The sequence below is a fragment of the Haplochromis burtoni genome, unplaced genomic scaffold, assembly GCF_018398535.1.
Source record: "Haplochromis burtoni strain Fernald_Lab_line unplaced genomic scaffold, NCSU_Asbu1 Contig_140, whole genome shotgun sequence".
In the NCBI taxonomy this organism is placed as follows: Eukaryota; Metazoa; Chordata; class Actinopteri; order Cichliformes; family Cichlidae; genus Haplochromis; species Haplochromis burtoni.
In genome coordinates this window covers 137,591-150,849 of record NW_024582501.1, presented here as the reverse complement: position 1 = coordinate 150,849, position 13,259 = coordinate 137,591, and the positions used below count along the sequence as shown (strand labels likewise).

General features: G+C 39.2%; 1 protein-coding gene across 1 annotated transcript in view; it reads left to right on the top strand.

Annotated features, from left to right (window-relative positions):
• The window catches only part of tecrb (trans-2,3-enoyl-CoA reductase b), a 15,473-nt gene extending 2,362 nt beyond the window's left edge, over window positions 1-13,111 (top strand). Inside the window, exons 2-12 of the mRNA XM_005931368.2 lie at window positions 2,281-2,331; window positions 8,883-8,934; window positions 9,053-9,097; window positions 9,209-9,312; window positions 9,687-9,802; window positions 10,469-10,574; window positions 10,736-10,808; window positions 10,923-10,966; window positions 11,060-11,117; window positions 11,557-11,645; window positions 12,466-13,111. Coding sequence (XP_005931430.1) covers window positions 2,281-2,331; window positions 8,883-8,934; window positions 9,053-9,097; window positions 9,209-9,312; window positions 9,687-9,802; window positions 10,469-10,574; window positions 10,736-10,808; window positions 10,923-10,966; window positions 11,060-11,117; window positions 11,557-11,645; window positions 12,466-12,639 — 912 coding nt within the window. The 3' untranslated portion in view covers window positions 12,640-13,111. The remainder of the gene's footprint in view (window positions 1-2,280; window positions 2,332-8,882; window positions 8,935-9,052; window positions 9,098-9,208; window positions 9,313-9,686; window positions 9,803-10,468; window positions 10,575-10,735; window positions 10,809-10,922; window positions 10,967-11,059; window positions 11,118-11,556; window positions 11,646-12,465) is intronic.
• The last annotated feature ends 148 nt before the right edge of the window (window positions 13,112-13,259 follow it).

The window sequence follows — 13,259 nt, the reverse complement described above, 5'->3', positions numbered from 1 at the left end:
TGTCTTTTTTTGTCTGTAAAATCAAAACAATCACCTCGAGTAATCGGATAGGAAATACTTGTCTCTTATTAATGAGCAGTAATAAATATTCAGTAATACATATGTGTATGTGTGTATATGTGTATAGATAGATAGATAGATAGATAGATAGATAGATAGATAGATAGATATTTATTTATTTATTTATTTTAGTTAACTGCCTCCTCAGAGAGTTACTTATGAAGATAAAAATAAATTAGGCTGCAGGTGTTTATAGCTCATGATTCTTCCAAAACATTAGTGTGACTTTTTGGTTTTAACTGTTTAATCTCTGTTTTAATGCATTTACACAAGATAGCACCAGAGAGCAACTTCACAGTCATCAACATGTAATGAGTATCTAGAAATGCATACAAAACCAAAATGTTTCTACTTTGATTGGTGAAAAATAGTTTAAAATGATCTCTTACCTTGAATAAATAGGTTCTGTGTAGTCATTATGAAAGTCCACTTAAGCTTGGTGCTCCCTGTTTCCCCACTCTCACCCCAGAGTGTATTAGCAGCACAGTCACTGCCAGAGCTTTTATATAGATAGATGAGACAGGGGGAGGTGCTCAGGCGGAGGGTATGCCTGACACAGAAAGTGAGATAGGATTATTTTCCCAAAGTCTCGGCAGCATTGTCATGTGTCTGCCTCGTTTATTTTTTTTCCTTCCCAATCTATGTGACTACCTTTTTCAGGACAATAATAAACTAATTAAATCACTTCATTTAATCAGACAGGCTGCCTTGCAAAAATGACAAACAATGGTCAATGCGTCATCTGAGTCTTGTACATTTAATCAAAGCAGTGTGAAGGTGAACAAGTGTTCACCATTCTGACATTTAAAACGTGAATAGTAAATTATGAGCGACACGAAGTTATTTTTTATTTATTCACCTATTTTATTTTATTTTTAACCAGAATAACATTCAAATTTAGCCCCTGTTTAAATCTGATGTTTGGATACATGTAGTGGACATACGGGTAATTAGCTACATGAGGTGGTCTGCATTTACACATCCAAATCCAAGTTCGGATCTGATCCTGCTGCCACTTGTGACTGCATGTCTTTCATTCATTTTTTGAAATTGTATCCCAAGTCTTCGTTCTTAGGTAGTGGAATGGCGAAGTTTGCCAAGGGGAATACCCTGACTAAGCCCTCAGACTTTGGGGGGGGGGGAATTATCACCCTGAGGTGGCAGAAATAGGCGACTGTAGTCGTATGTGACTGAGAGGTTTGGCTGTTCAGTTTGGTTTCATACTGTAAAACTCCTGTAGGCTGTGATAGTGAAACCTTAAACTGGTGTCACAGTGTTTAGTGATGGACATGGGGGTTGAAGTTAGGAGCTGATTGAATGTCAGCATAGTATGGTTAACAGTAAGAGCGTGACATCACAAAATAGACACAGATGGCTGTGGGGTCTGTAGGGAGAGGTCAGGTTATGTGGACTTAGCAGGAGGTGTTTTATATTTAGCTGGGTAGAGGAAGACTGGGGGGGTCTAACTAGAAAGGGGTGTTGTCACTCTACCTCTTCTTCATCATCCTACTTAGCTGGGAGTTGAGAAGTGTCAGTGGTCATCAGGCGTCTGTTTTTAGAAACGAGTTATATTTCAAATGCAAGTCACTGCAGCTCTGAAAGGAAGCTGCTGCTCTCAGCTCCTGAAGTTTCTTTAATGATAAACACAGGTGACAGCTGGGGAATACTGGGCATTCCTACACAGCAACACACGCCACACACAACACACACCACACACACACACAAAAAACACACACAACACAAACACATACAACAATTTTCGATCTGAGTTTCACAGTCACACACACACCCACACACACACACACACACACACAGGCGGCATATGTTTGTGCTGCAGGGGTCGCCTGAGAGTTAAAGTGGCACAACAGAAGTGAAGGAATGAGTGGGGTGCAGACAGGGAGGGAGGGAGAGTAAAAGAATGGCAGAGGTAGAGGGAGAGACAGATTTATTTCCACAGCTGAGAGCCTCCTCTCTCTTCTCCAGCTTAGCCTGCATCTGAGATAAACATTTGAGAGGTGGAGAGTGACGAGAGAACTGAGGGGAAGACGGGAATAAACCGAGAGCAGGAGAAGAACTGTGGACATGGATGCCCTAGCATTAGAGGCCACAGGCAACAAAAGGGTGGCTAACGGGGCAGTAGTGCCGGCCCCGCTGCCGGTCCAAGCCCAGAGTAAACGCAAACCTGCCAAAAAAACTAAAAAGGCTGTTGTTTTCTTTGAGGTGGAGATTCTGGACGCCAAGACCAAGGACAAGCTCTGCTTCCTGGACAAGGTAAGACGTCAGTCCTCTTTTTTTACACATTTGTGGAACCTTTTTTTTCTTAAATATTTATGCAACTTTAATTTTACTTTCACACCTAACTTACTTTGATACCTGATCTTTTTAAAAACTGCTTGTGCACATGTAATCATTGCTTCTATGCTCAGTCCAATAGACCCAATATTTCTCTCCTTATACTTCAGTAGAATGGTCTTTTTATGTAAGTCTTGTGTTTTCTAGAACATGGAAAAGCTGCTATAGCTGTAGTCCCCACTGTCTGTCAGTGGGTGTGCACAGCCTTTGAGTGCTGCTGTCTGTAAATGGTGCACACACAGAAGTGCCTTTCATACATACAGCACAGCACTACTGGTTTTATTTATCTGGATATGGTAGAGGTTATTGACGCACATACAAGAAGACATGTACAAAATAAGAGTAACAACTGCAGCCTAATGCAGTCTTGTGTTACATCTGTAGCCTGTATTTATCCCACACTTATTATTTTGGAGTGGTCGGACAGATGGTTCACTTAAAGCACTGGGCATTACAATATAAATGCAATCACAGTTGTGCATGGCCTCAGACATGCATGCGCTTATGTGCAGTGAAATATGTTGATAATGTATGATTAAATATTGCTAGACACTTTCAAGGCATTCCCATGTTGCACTATGACACTTTATAAAATATGACCAGAACCACACTTGAGTGGTTGCTTGGTGATTGTGAACAATCACAAGTAGGTGTGACGAACAGCTGGTTGCTCAGAAGTTCAACATGCAACACCCTCAACATTTGGGCACTTTTGAGGTTACAGGACACCTGGCGGGAGGCATCCTGTCTCCAAACAGTCACAGCCCAACTCAGACTAACAGCTGTTTGTTTTGCATATTGGCAATGGTTTGCAAGTAGCCGTGTAATTTCTAGACACAGAGAGTCTTTCAGCATGTTACAATCATTCGGAATCAGTCTGAGTCGATGACCATAACTCAACTGCAACTCACCACTTTGCAGTGAGAGACTTGATTCAACTGGTTGCCAACTGGTTGTATTCTGGTTATTCTGGGTCCTGCAGCAACAATTTCACTATCTGTTGAGGAATTTCTGTTTCAAATCTATGTGCTTCTGGCTAGAGCTGGGCGATAGAACGATAACGATATGTATCGCGATATAACTTTTACTCGATAGAGAAATTAAGCTATCGCGATAGACCTCGCCGCTCTTGTCCTCTTAAAAAAAAAAAAAAAAAGATCAGCCAATCCAAATTAAGTAGCGCAGAGCCGAACCAATCACAGCCGCAGCGTCACGTCGCGTGACTTGTAACGTACAGCACAAGTGCCAAGCCGCACGTGTGTTTGTTTGGGAAGCAGCCAGCGGGTAATGGAGGAAATGAGTGTGCCGACTAGAAAAATCAACCGAGCGTGACCGAAGAGAAAACAGATGATGGTTCCAACGCCGGAGAGATTGTCGAACGGAAGAGCCATAGAAGTTCCGTAGTGTGAAGGTATTTCGGCTATTTCAAGTCTGACAAAAAACAGAGTAGCGTGCACTGTAAATTGTGCCGAAAGCAAGTCTGGAAATACAATAAACTGGTGCATGCGTCACACTGTGCGCCACGTTATTGTTTCGGTGAAATGAATTTCTACAATACTGTTACTGTTAATTCTACTCTCTGCAGTGTTTAAATGCTTACATATACACACAGTTACTGTCCGTCCACACATACGACTCGGTTCTGCTTCTATGCCCCAGCTTTGTTTACTTTTTCCCACCGAGGCTTCTAGACTTCTGATTGGCCAACATTTCTGCACGGTTAGGAATCTAGCGCCACCTGCTGCTTTGGCATGTTCATAGCAGCGTTTTCCTTCATTTCTGCCTTTATGTGTGGACGGGATTATTTTTTAAAACGAAAACGGAAAATCTCCGTTTTCAAAAATACCCGTGTACGTGTGGACGTAGCCTCAGTCTCTGACTGGAAGCGCTAATTCGTCATTCGGCTTTTGTCAGACTAAAGTAACTGTTAAAACTGTTTGAAAAGCTAAGCTATACAACAAGGAGAGATTGAGAATTTCCTTTTAGTTCTCAGTTTATTTGATATTGACAAAAGTTAGTCAGTTTTGTCTGTTCTTCTGTAAAACAAACTAAGATTTATTTTTAGAATTAATATTTTGTTTCTAAGTGGAATTGACAATTTAGTCTGTTTCGTTTGTTCTATTTTGAAACTTAAACGCTTTAGCGGCTGCCTTTTGTGTAGTTTGCAATATTTGCCTTTATTTATCTGAAAAAGTCTCATGTTCCTTAAGTACATCTACCCTGTTGAACTTATTATGGGAAATAAATATTTAAATAAAAACAAGCTGCTGATTATTTCACATTTTACTTGTGAGCAACGGCACATTTAAATCTTACAAATATAGTTATCGGGCTCATATCGTGATAGATATCGTTATCGCCTGAAATGAAAAAAACATATCGTGATATGAAAAAAATCTCATATCGCCCAGCTCTACTTCTGGCTGAAGGTAGCTAATAGGATTATCAATGTATGCAGACAGCAACACATTGCAATCTTTGCTACTTTATAACGAACAGATTGTGTATAATTGCCAACACAAGTCCTTTCAATAGCAAACTAAATCGATCTTATTGCTATTTTTTTGCTGTCTTTGCACACCAAAGAAACTTTAAAGAAGGCTACAAACTGTGGGTGTTCACAGACCTGGAGTCAGTTTTGCACACGTTGCAGTAATTTTGGTGGAGCTGTTGTCTCTAACCACTGTTTTCCACAGTGTGACTGCAGCATAAGAGCAAAAGAATGATTTCTACTATAGAAATACACCTTAAATTGAGCAGCTACTACAGTATTGCAGCACATATGTAGTTTTTCAGATTTACTTCTTGTTTGTCACTGTCTGGTCAGTGGTATTAATCATGACAATTATATTGATCATATATATAAAGTGTGTGTATATGTATGAGATTCAGGTTTGGCCCTATTTAACCACTTCTACAGTCTTTGAAAAATGCAAATATTTCTGCGTTTGTGCTGTTTATTCCAAAATGTGATTGAACCTGTTTGAAGATACATAAGATATTAAGACAAAAAATATGAACAATAGTCTGTTGATTGCATCAGTTTAACTCTAACAGCTTTAGTAGCTATAAAATCTATCACAACAGAAGCAGAATTAGTACAAGATTGCTTTAGACTTTACATTCATTGACATTTAACATCAGTTTTAAATTTCTTTTTAATTTTGAAATGTATGCCCTTTTTCTGCAATACAACAAACCATTTGCACCGCTGTTACATTTGACCAATGTGTTGACTGATGGACTTCAGTTGTGTTTACAGTTGGGACTAAGTGGGTATCAGCACTGCATTAGCCATATTTACTTTGAAAGGATGTTTAAGCCAACTTTATCAGGCATATTTACAGTTATTTCTACTCCCCCTGTGCTTATGTTATTGTAATGTTTGACCGATTTAAATTGTTAGTGCTCAGCCTGCAGGTTATTGCTCTTGCATTAGAACTGTTTAGTGTATTGCTGTTGTGAGTCCGGTGAGTGTAGAGTTGCATTAGTCAAATTCACGGTGTGATCAGCCACGGCAGACTCTGCTTATTAAAGGCTACTCCTCAGGACCGCAGAGTATAAGGTTGTATCCTTATGGGATTATACTCTGTTGTCAGCTTAGCAGAGTTTCTATGGTGATAACATCATCAATCTTATCACCTCTTTGGAGGCAGCTTGACAGATGTGACAGATATAGATTTGGAATCTGGACAGAAGGCCCTTTGGGAGAGAGGCTTGGTCCTCCAAAGTAGGCTAACGGAGCTAAACTGACAAGCTGTGTGACACATTTAAAAAAATAAATAAATAAAAATCAAGCTCTGTATTATGTCTGGCTCAGTGTATGTATATGACTGACTGACTGACTTCATACTAAATGAGGCCTGCAGAAAGAGTGGGAGTCCAGAGAGGTGGTTGGTCCATCTAATTCAACCATAGTGATGTCATCCTGCTGAAAATGGCATGTGGTCTTCAGGGGGACATGAACAGAAGCCAAGTCAATTACAGCAGCAGACCTGCTCAGTCTACTACTGATTTGTCACACGATCTTTGAAAGCCAAGACGAGGGAGCGACACTTCAACAGGCAGATGATGACAGAATGTAAAGCAGTATCTCCTTACACTCCTTGTGAGCACTGAAATAAGCAATCAGCAAGACAATGCAAGTTTGATTTAAAGCTTAAAAAATAGTTCCCATTCTTTTTTAAAGACAATTGCAGAGATGGCTTACCATTGCTAAACTGTCTACACTGAAAAGTGCTGGCCTGGCTAAGAAACTGTAATGGCATTTTAGTCTTAACTTAGTGTAGTGGTTCTCACAATCACCCAATGTGCAAAAAAGGTCCCTGGTTCCCAGATGGAAAGAAACGCAGGTTCATCGAGGGTTGTGTTATTGATACTCACAGCTTGCAAACAGCAGCATTTTAGCAAGTTAAAGTAAATGAAAGACATTTTCCTTTTGTTATGAGCTACTGCTGTTTATGAGACCGTACCTAATTCAAAGAGCGAGTCTACTGAAAAAGGTGCCCGCAGCAGCATTATAGTACAATAGTAGTGACCCAGCAGTATATCCAGTGACATATTATAAACCAAATGTAAGCACAAATTTAGCTTAGGTAGTGTTTTCCCTGGAAATTATAAGTTGAAGTATAAAACAACTGTCTTTAAATTAACCTTATTGTGGTTAAAATATTGTCAAATAGTAAAACACAAAAAAATATTTTGTACCAAGAAGTTGAAGCTTGGGTTGAGTTTTTTAACAAGATGCTTAAAACCTTCATTTTCAATCTGCTTGCTCTTCCTGTCATATTCAGCGCAGTTAGCGAGTGCTCCAGCAATTCTTGGGGTCATTTGTTTACATTAAGATCACTGACCACCAGTTGCTGCCATCTCCTCCTCCATAGCCTGGTTGTACTTGATGGTGTTTTCACCTTAACTGGTGAGAGAAGTTTGTTGTTTCCATCTTCAGCAGAAACAGTTTTCTTGTATGTTTTGTTTGTTAGAGGAGGTTGAAGTACCTGCCTTTTAAGGTAAATAAATCAGAGGCTGACGCACAGCTCTCGCGGTCAGACTTGCCCGGGCTTGTCTCAGTTTTATGGGCACTAGTAAATGGAACAGGATCAGAATCAAATACTTAATTCCCAAGGAAAATATGTTGTTACAGTTGCTCTAAGACCATAAGAACAGTAACAGACTGAACTAAATTAAATAAGACAATATATTATAAAGTTACAAAATGTCGAAATAGCTCTAATATTTACAAATGGCTCAATTATAGATATCCAGAATATCAAATGTATGGCGTTGTTGGAATAACAATATGACACTTTTGTCATGTAGAAATGTACACAGTGGCCCCTCGTTTATCACGGGAGATAAGTGAAATCCGCGAAGTAGCCAACTTTATTTTTTACAGTTATTATAGATGTTTTAAGGCTGTAAAACCCCTCAGTATACACTTTTCTCAGACAGGCATGAATATTGTCACACTTTTCTCTCTTGTTTAAACACTCTCAAAGTTCAAACCTTTGTATTATAGAATGAAACCAAAGGCACCTGACGGTGCAAAACGTTTCGTGGACATTGTTGTTTGTTAGGGAGAAAACTTACATACAGTACAGCACATCAGAGTCACACTGTTCGCGATTGAAGATTTATGTAAATTTGACAAGCTGAATGCAATCACAGCACAAGATTGATTGACAATGGTTTACAGCCAATCAGGGCGGAGAACACAATGCGCAAAAAAAGAAAGAAAGAAAAACGGGCATAATTGCACCAAAAAAGTCCACGAGGCCGCGAAAGGTGAACCGCGAGGGACCACTGTATCTGTGCCAGATTTTATAATGGCACTATGCTTGGAGTCAGATGACACAAAGATGTTAAATTCATTTCTCCCTAATTGTACATTGCTCCAAATAAATCATATCACAGATAACATTAGAAGTTAGTATGTGCCCTAAGATTAGCAGAACTCACCACATTGTCAACCTGCTAAAAGCAGCCTGCTTTTTAAGACTGTAGTTTTGTTTTGGTTGTCCGTTTTGTTTGAATGCATGCCTCCTTAGCTTAAACAGATAAAACCACTTGTTCAAATAATTGTGACAGTGATTATTACTTTAAACAACAAGATTCAAGCTAATTCCCCAGGGTTTCACTGTTTGTTGTCCTGTAACAACTGTTCATGTCCATATTTACCTTTGTGCGCTCTTCGTGTTTCTGTTTCGCCGTCATTCCTTTTTTATATTGGGGGGTTGTTGAGCCATTGCTGGCAGCCTGGCATGAGGTTGTGTACTTTGGCTGTGTGTCTCTGTGCCAAGTTTCTTTGAAACCCTAATACCAGCTGTTAAATAGCTCACATCCATGGGGTGTGCGCACACAGTCAAAGCTAAATTTACCCCTAATCACCATCATGAATGGAAAACAGGGTTATTATCTGTTCCTTTGTATGTACACGTCCCTGCACTTATTTATTGTGATGTTATTTGTAGGTTGAGCCAAATGCCACCATCGGGGAGATCAAGTCTATGTTCCACAAAAGCCGTGAGTGCCATCTGTCTGCAGCCTCATAAATCTAAGTCAAGATCAAGGAAATCTTCTAACGTAGCCTAGATAAATACATCAAAACAGTCTTAAGAAGATCTGGTTTTGTTTGTTTCAGATCCTCAGTGGTACCCAGCCCGACAGTCCATTCGCCTCGACCCCAGTAGGTCCACTTAAATCAATGTTTTCCTTCTGACTTTAAATCATTTATTTTTATAATTTATTTATTTTAAATACATTTTAAATCTCATATTAAGTAACATGTGTTTTTCAGAGGGGAAGTCTCTGAAGGACGAGGACGTTCTGCAGCATCTTCCTGTAGGGACTACAGCCACCTTCTATTTCAGAGACCTGGGAGCTCAAATCAGCTGGGTCACAGTGAGTACAACACAAAGACAGCTCCAAAGACAGGAACATATTGTGCTGCCATGAATGGGTCCAACAGCCCTGTCAAGCCCAGATACATCAGTGCAAGTGGGATCAAGCAGAGCTATATAGAGTTTTCCCTGTGTGTAGAAATTGAGTGTGTTTGTGTGGGTCAGACGTTTAGACCTAACTTTGAGGTTAATTTGCTACACAGAAGTCGACTTTGACAGTGAAGGTTATTTTGACTCTGCAGGGAGATGCAGGACAAGCAGATGGAAAATAATTTATGACCAAGGTTAAAATGACTGAGAGTGTATGTTCATTGTTTGAGTCTCCAAAGTTCTGACTAATCTTTCTTGTTCCTTTGTTTTGTTTTGTTTTTCCAGGTTTTCCTAACAGAGTACACCGGTCCACTGGTCATCTATCTGTTGTTCTACTTCAGGGTTCCCTTCATCTACCCACCCAAATATGACTTTACCACCAGTAAACACTGGGTTGTACAGTGAGTGTCTCAAACACACTTTCAGAACACTTAGGTAGTCAAACAGAGCCTGCTTGTCCTCTTTTGTGACCATCTCAACAGCTCAAATAGAAGATAACACTCTTGTGCCTGTCATCTAAATATAAAGCTTTAGCTGTAGTAAACAACATTGTAAGCTTAGTGTTGTAAACACTTCTGATGAGTTTTATCCCTAATTATATATCAAATACAAACACTGATAAGTGAACATTAAAGTATTTGCCTTATTTTAGCTCAGTGGTGTCAAATGTGGTCGTATAGTGTGAACACTGCACATTTAGGATCAAACTAATGACCTGCCAGAATTTTAGATGTAGACTACAAACTGTGTTCATCGGTTTATAAATGGATTTTATTAAATGTGAACTAGTCTGTAGTCTGACAAAACCCCAGAAACTTGCTGTAAGCAGTCAAAAGAAAGTTGCATTAAATAATCTAAACTAAAAGATGCATTGCTTTGTTTGCAACTTAATGAAGGACACCTATTTTATTTATTTATTTATTTTAAAAAGGCTGATGGGTTATTGTTGTCACCCTGCCAGGGAGGCAGCAAGGCTTAAAAAATACTAGCAGCCGCCAATATTTTTTAAGTTATTTAAAAAAAAAAAAAAATGTAATAAGGCTAATCAAGTGCCTATATTTTTCCAGTCTTGCCTGTATGTGTCACTCTTTCCACTACGTTAAGAGACTCCTGGAGACGCTGTTTGTCCATCGCTTCTCTCATGGAACAATGCCGTTACGCAACATCTTCAAGGTGATTTAGAAATGCATATCATTTACATTCATCCATGTTACCTTACCTCATACAAATATGTGTTTTGAAGATCTGGTTTAAGTACGGTACAAGATGAAAAGTGTTTCATTTTCTGACTGAAAATGTTGGGCTGACAATGCTTCTGTCACATTCTGTTTTAGAACTGTACCTACTACTGGGGCTTTGCAGCATGGATGGCTTATTACATCAACCACCCGCTATATACGCCACCCAGTGAGTATGCATGCAGCTACAATTTCTTACAATCAACGCTCACACGTGCCAGTGTGTCATTGTAACTCTTTTTTTTTCCCCCTTTGCTGATTGCATTGATTGCCTCTCTTGCAGTTTATGGGGAGCAACAGATAAGAATTGCCCTCATCATATTCTTGGTAAGAACATTTCTACGATTAGATTTTTTTAAAACACTTTTTTTGTTTTGTTTTGATTTAACACGTTAGGAGTGACATGGTTTCTTTTTCCAGTTCTGTCAGATCGGCAACTTCTCCATCCACATTGCTCTTCGGAACCTTCGTCCACCAGGTAAACATACCTGTCAAATCTGTACATCAATATCTCCATACCTTTTCTTCTTTTTCTAGAAACAATATTTGAAGAGTATTATGATTTTAATATTTCCTAACAGAAAATGACAAAAACTCAAACTACACCTATGACTATGAACAAAAAGTGACTTCCTCAAGATGTTGATAAGTTATAATGAAGTATAATATGTGACATTAGACATTTTCAATGTAAAATAAAAACTTCATATAGAAACTTCATATAGAACCCTGGTTTCGTGTGTGTGTGCACACGTGCTATTTTCATAGTCCAAATCTGACTGAAAAATAAAATTGTGGTCTCTCTGCAGTCTCAGTAGTTTTAAACAAAACATTATTCTGTCAGCAAATAATAAAACTAAAGATGACTGCATGGATTGAAAATATTTTGAATTTTCATTCACCCACCCTAAATCCAGGCTCTAAGACCAGGAAGATTCCCTATCCAACCAAGAACCCCTTCACCTGGATCTTTCTGCTGGTCTCCTGTCCCAACTACACCTATGAGGTAACAGGTTTAATGACTTTGGTGGCTAAAGGTTTTCTGTCCACTGTAGTAACAAATCAGTTTTAAGAGGGTCATTGATGCTTTAACCATGCAGCTGAATGTTCTCTCACTTGAATATATAAATTGTAGTGTCTCACTTGTATTGAAGTATGTTCAGTTTGTTAAACTATGGCGTGAGCCAGTATAGGTCTGGGGGAAAATATGGATTGAAACTGCAGATTTAATCTTTCCCCCCCTTTGCTTTCCTTGTGCTTTAATTCAACTCCTTTAATTTTCCTTCTTCTCAAGGGGGGGAGCAAGTCTGAAGGGTTCAGAACTGCTGCATTAATCAAAGAGTTTGCTGCCCTCTGGTGGAATTAGTACATCTTTATCGCATGGCTTTTCTCCTTGAGAGAACTATACGTTGTTCATTTTTGTTCATCGGTCAGGTTATGGACCCAGGACCTTTGATGTCTTACAACAGATTTTTTTGGACTTGTAGTTGGATTGTTGGAGCTCTGTTTGACAATCTATAGCAGATAATCTAGTGATTGGAATCTGAAGTCTGGAAGTTAGGTCAATGATTGGTGGTGGGGAAAAAAAATCTGTTCATCCCACCAGATTTTAATCTGACTGTAAAGTAAATCCATTGTGTAGTTACCTCATTAATCTTTAGGGAAAAAAAGTCATTTCCATCACATGTATATGGATTCATAAAAATCTGAAAATTCAGTGTACAGCTCACTGTTGACAACTGTCTCTGTAGGAGTGTAGTGACAAAGGAACCAGATAAGGGGAAAAGGAAAGTTTATGTCTCACATCCTTCTCCTTCCTCCTGCAGTTGGGCTCCTGGCTTGGTTTCACCCTCATGACCCAGTGTCTGCCAGTGGCCTTCTTTACTTTGGTGGGCTTCATTCAGATGACCGTTTGGGCAAAGGGGAAGCACCGCAGCTACCTGAAGGAGTTCCGAGACTACCCTCCTCTCCGCTCGCCCATCCTCCCTTTCATCCTGTAGAGGACTAGTCAGCACTGCCTGTTTGTAGGAATCAAACCCTCCCCTTTTCCTTGCTTTAAAATCTACACTGGAACTTGGACTGGGAAAAAGGAGCCTGTTTTTTTTTTTTCCCCCATGATGTTCAACCTTTGTTTTCCCTTCCTGTAATCTGTCCCCTTTTGTTTTGTGTGAGAATGTAAAACACTAGTATTGCTCTAAAATTTTTTATTGAAGACAGACAAACCCTGATTGGTAAATTGAGTTTTGATGTATGTTTGCTTTCCCAGAGCAGTTTTCACCTTTAAACTAACCAGTGTATATATGACACCAGTTCCTTTTTTTTTCATCCAGTACTGTTGTTTAGGGGTTGAATTTGCACCTGGTGATATTCAGCATAGAGTTCTCAGTTTTTATTTCCATAAATCCAAATCTGAAACCGTGACAGAACTTAATTTGTTAATGTCTGATGTAATTTATTAAAAAAGTAAACCAACATGTGGTTGTGTCATTTCAGGTTAATTCATGACATCTACACTACTTGAAAATTACCTTTTAAAACAGTAATGTAATAAATCAAAATCATTTTATGGTGAAATGGTTCATCTGAATAGGCTGAGCTGTCTTTTATAACATCAGTTTGT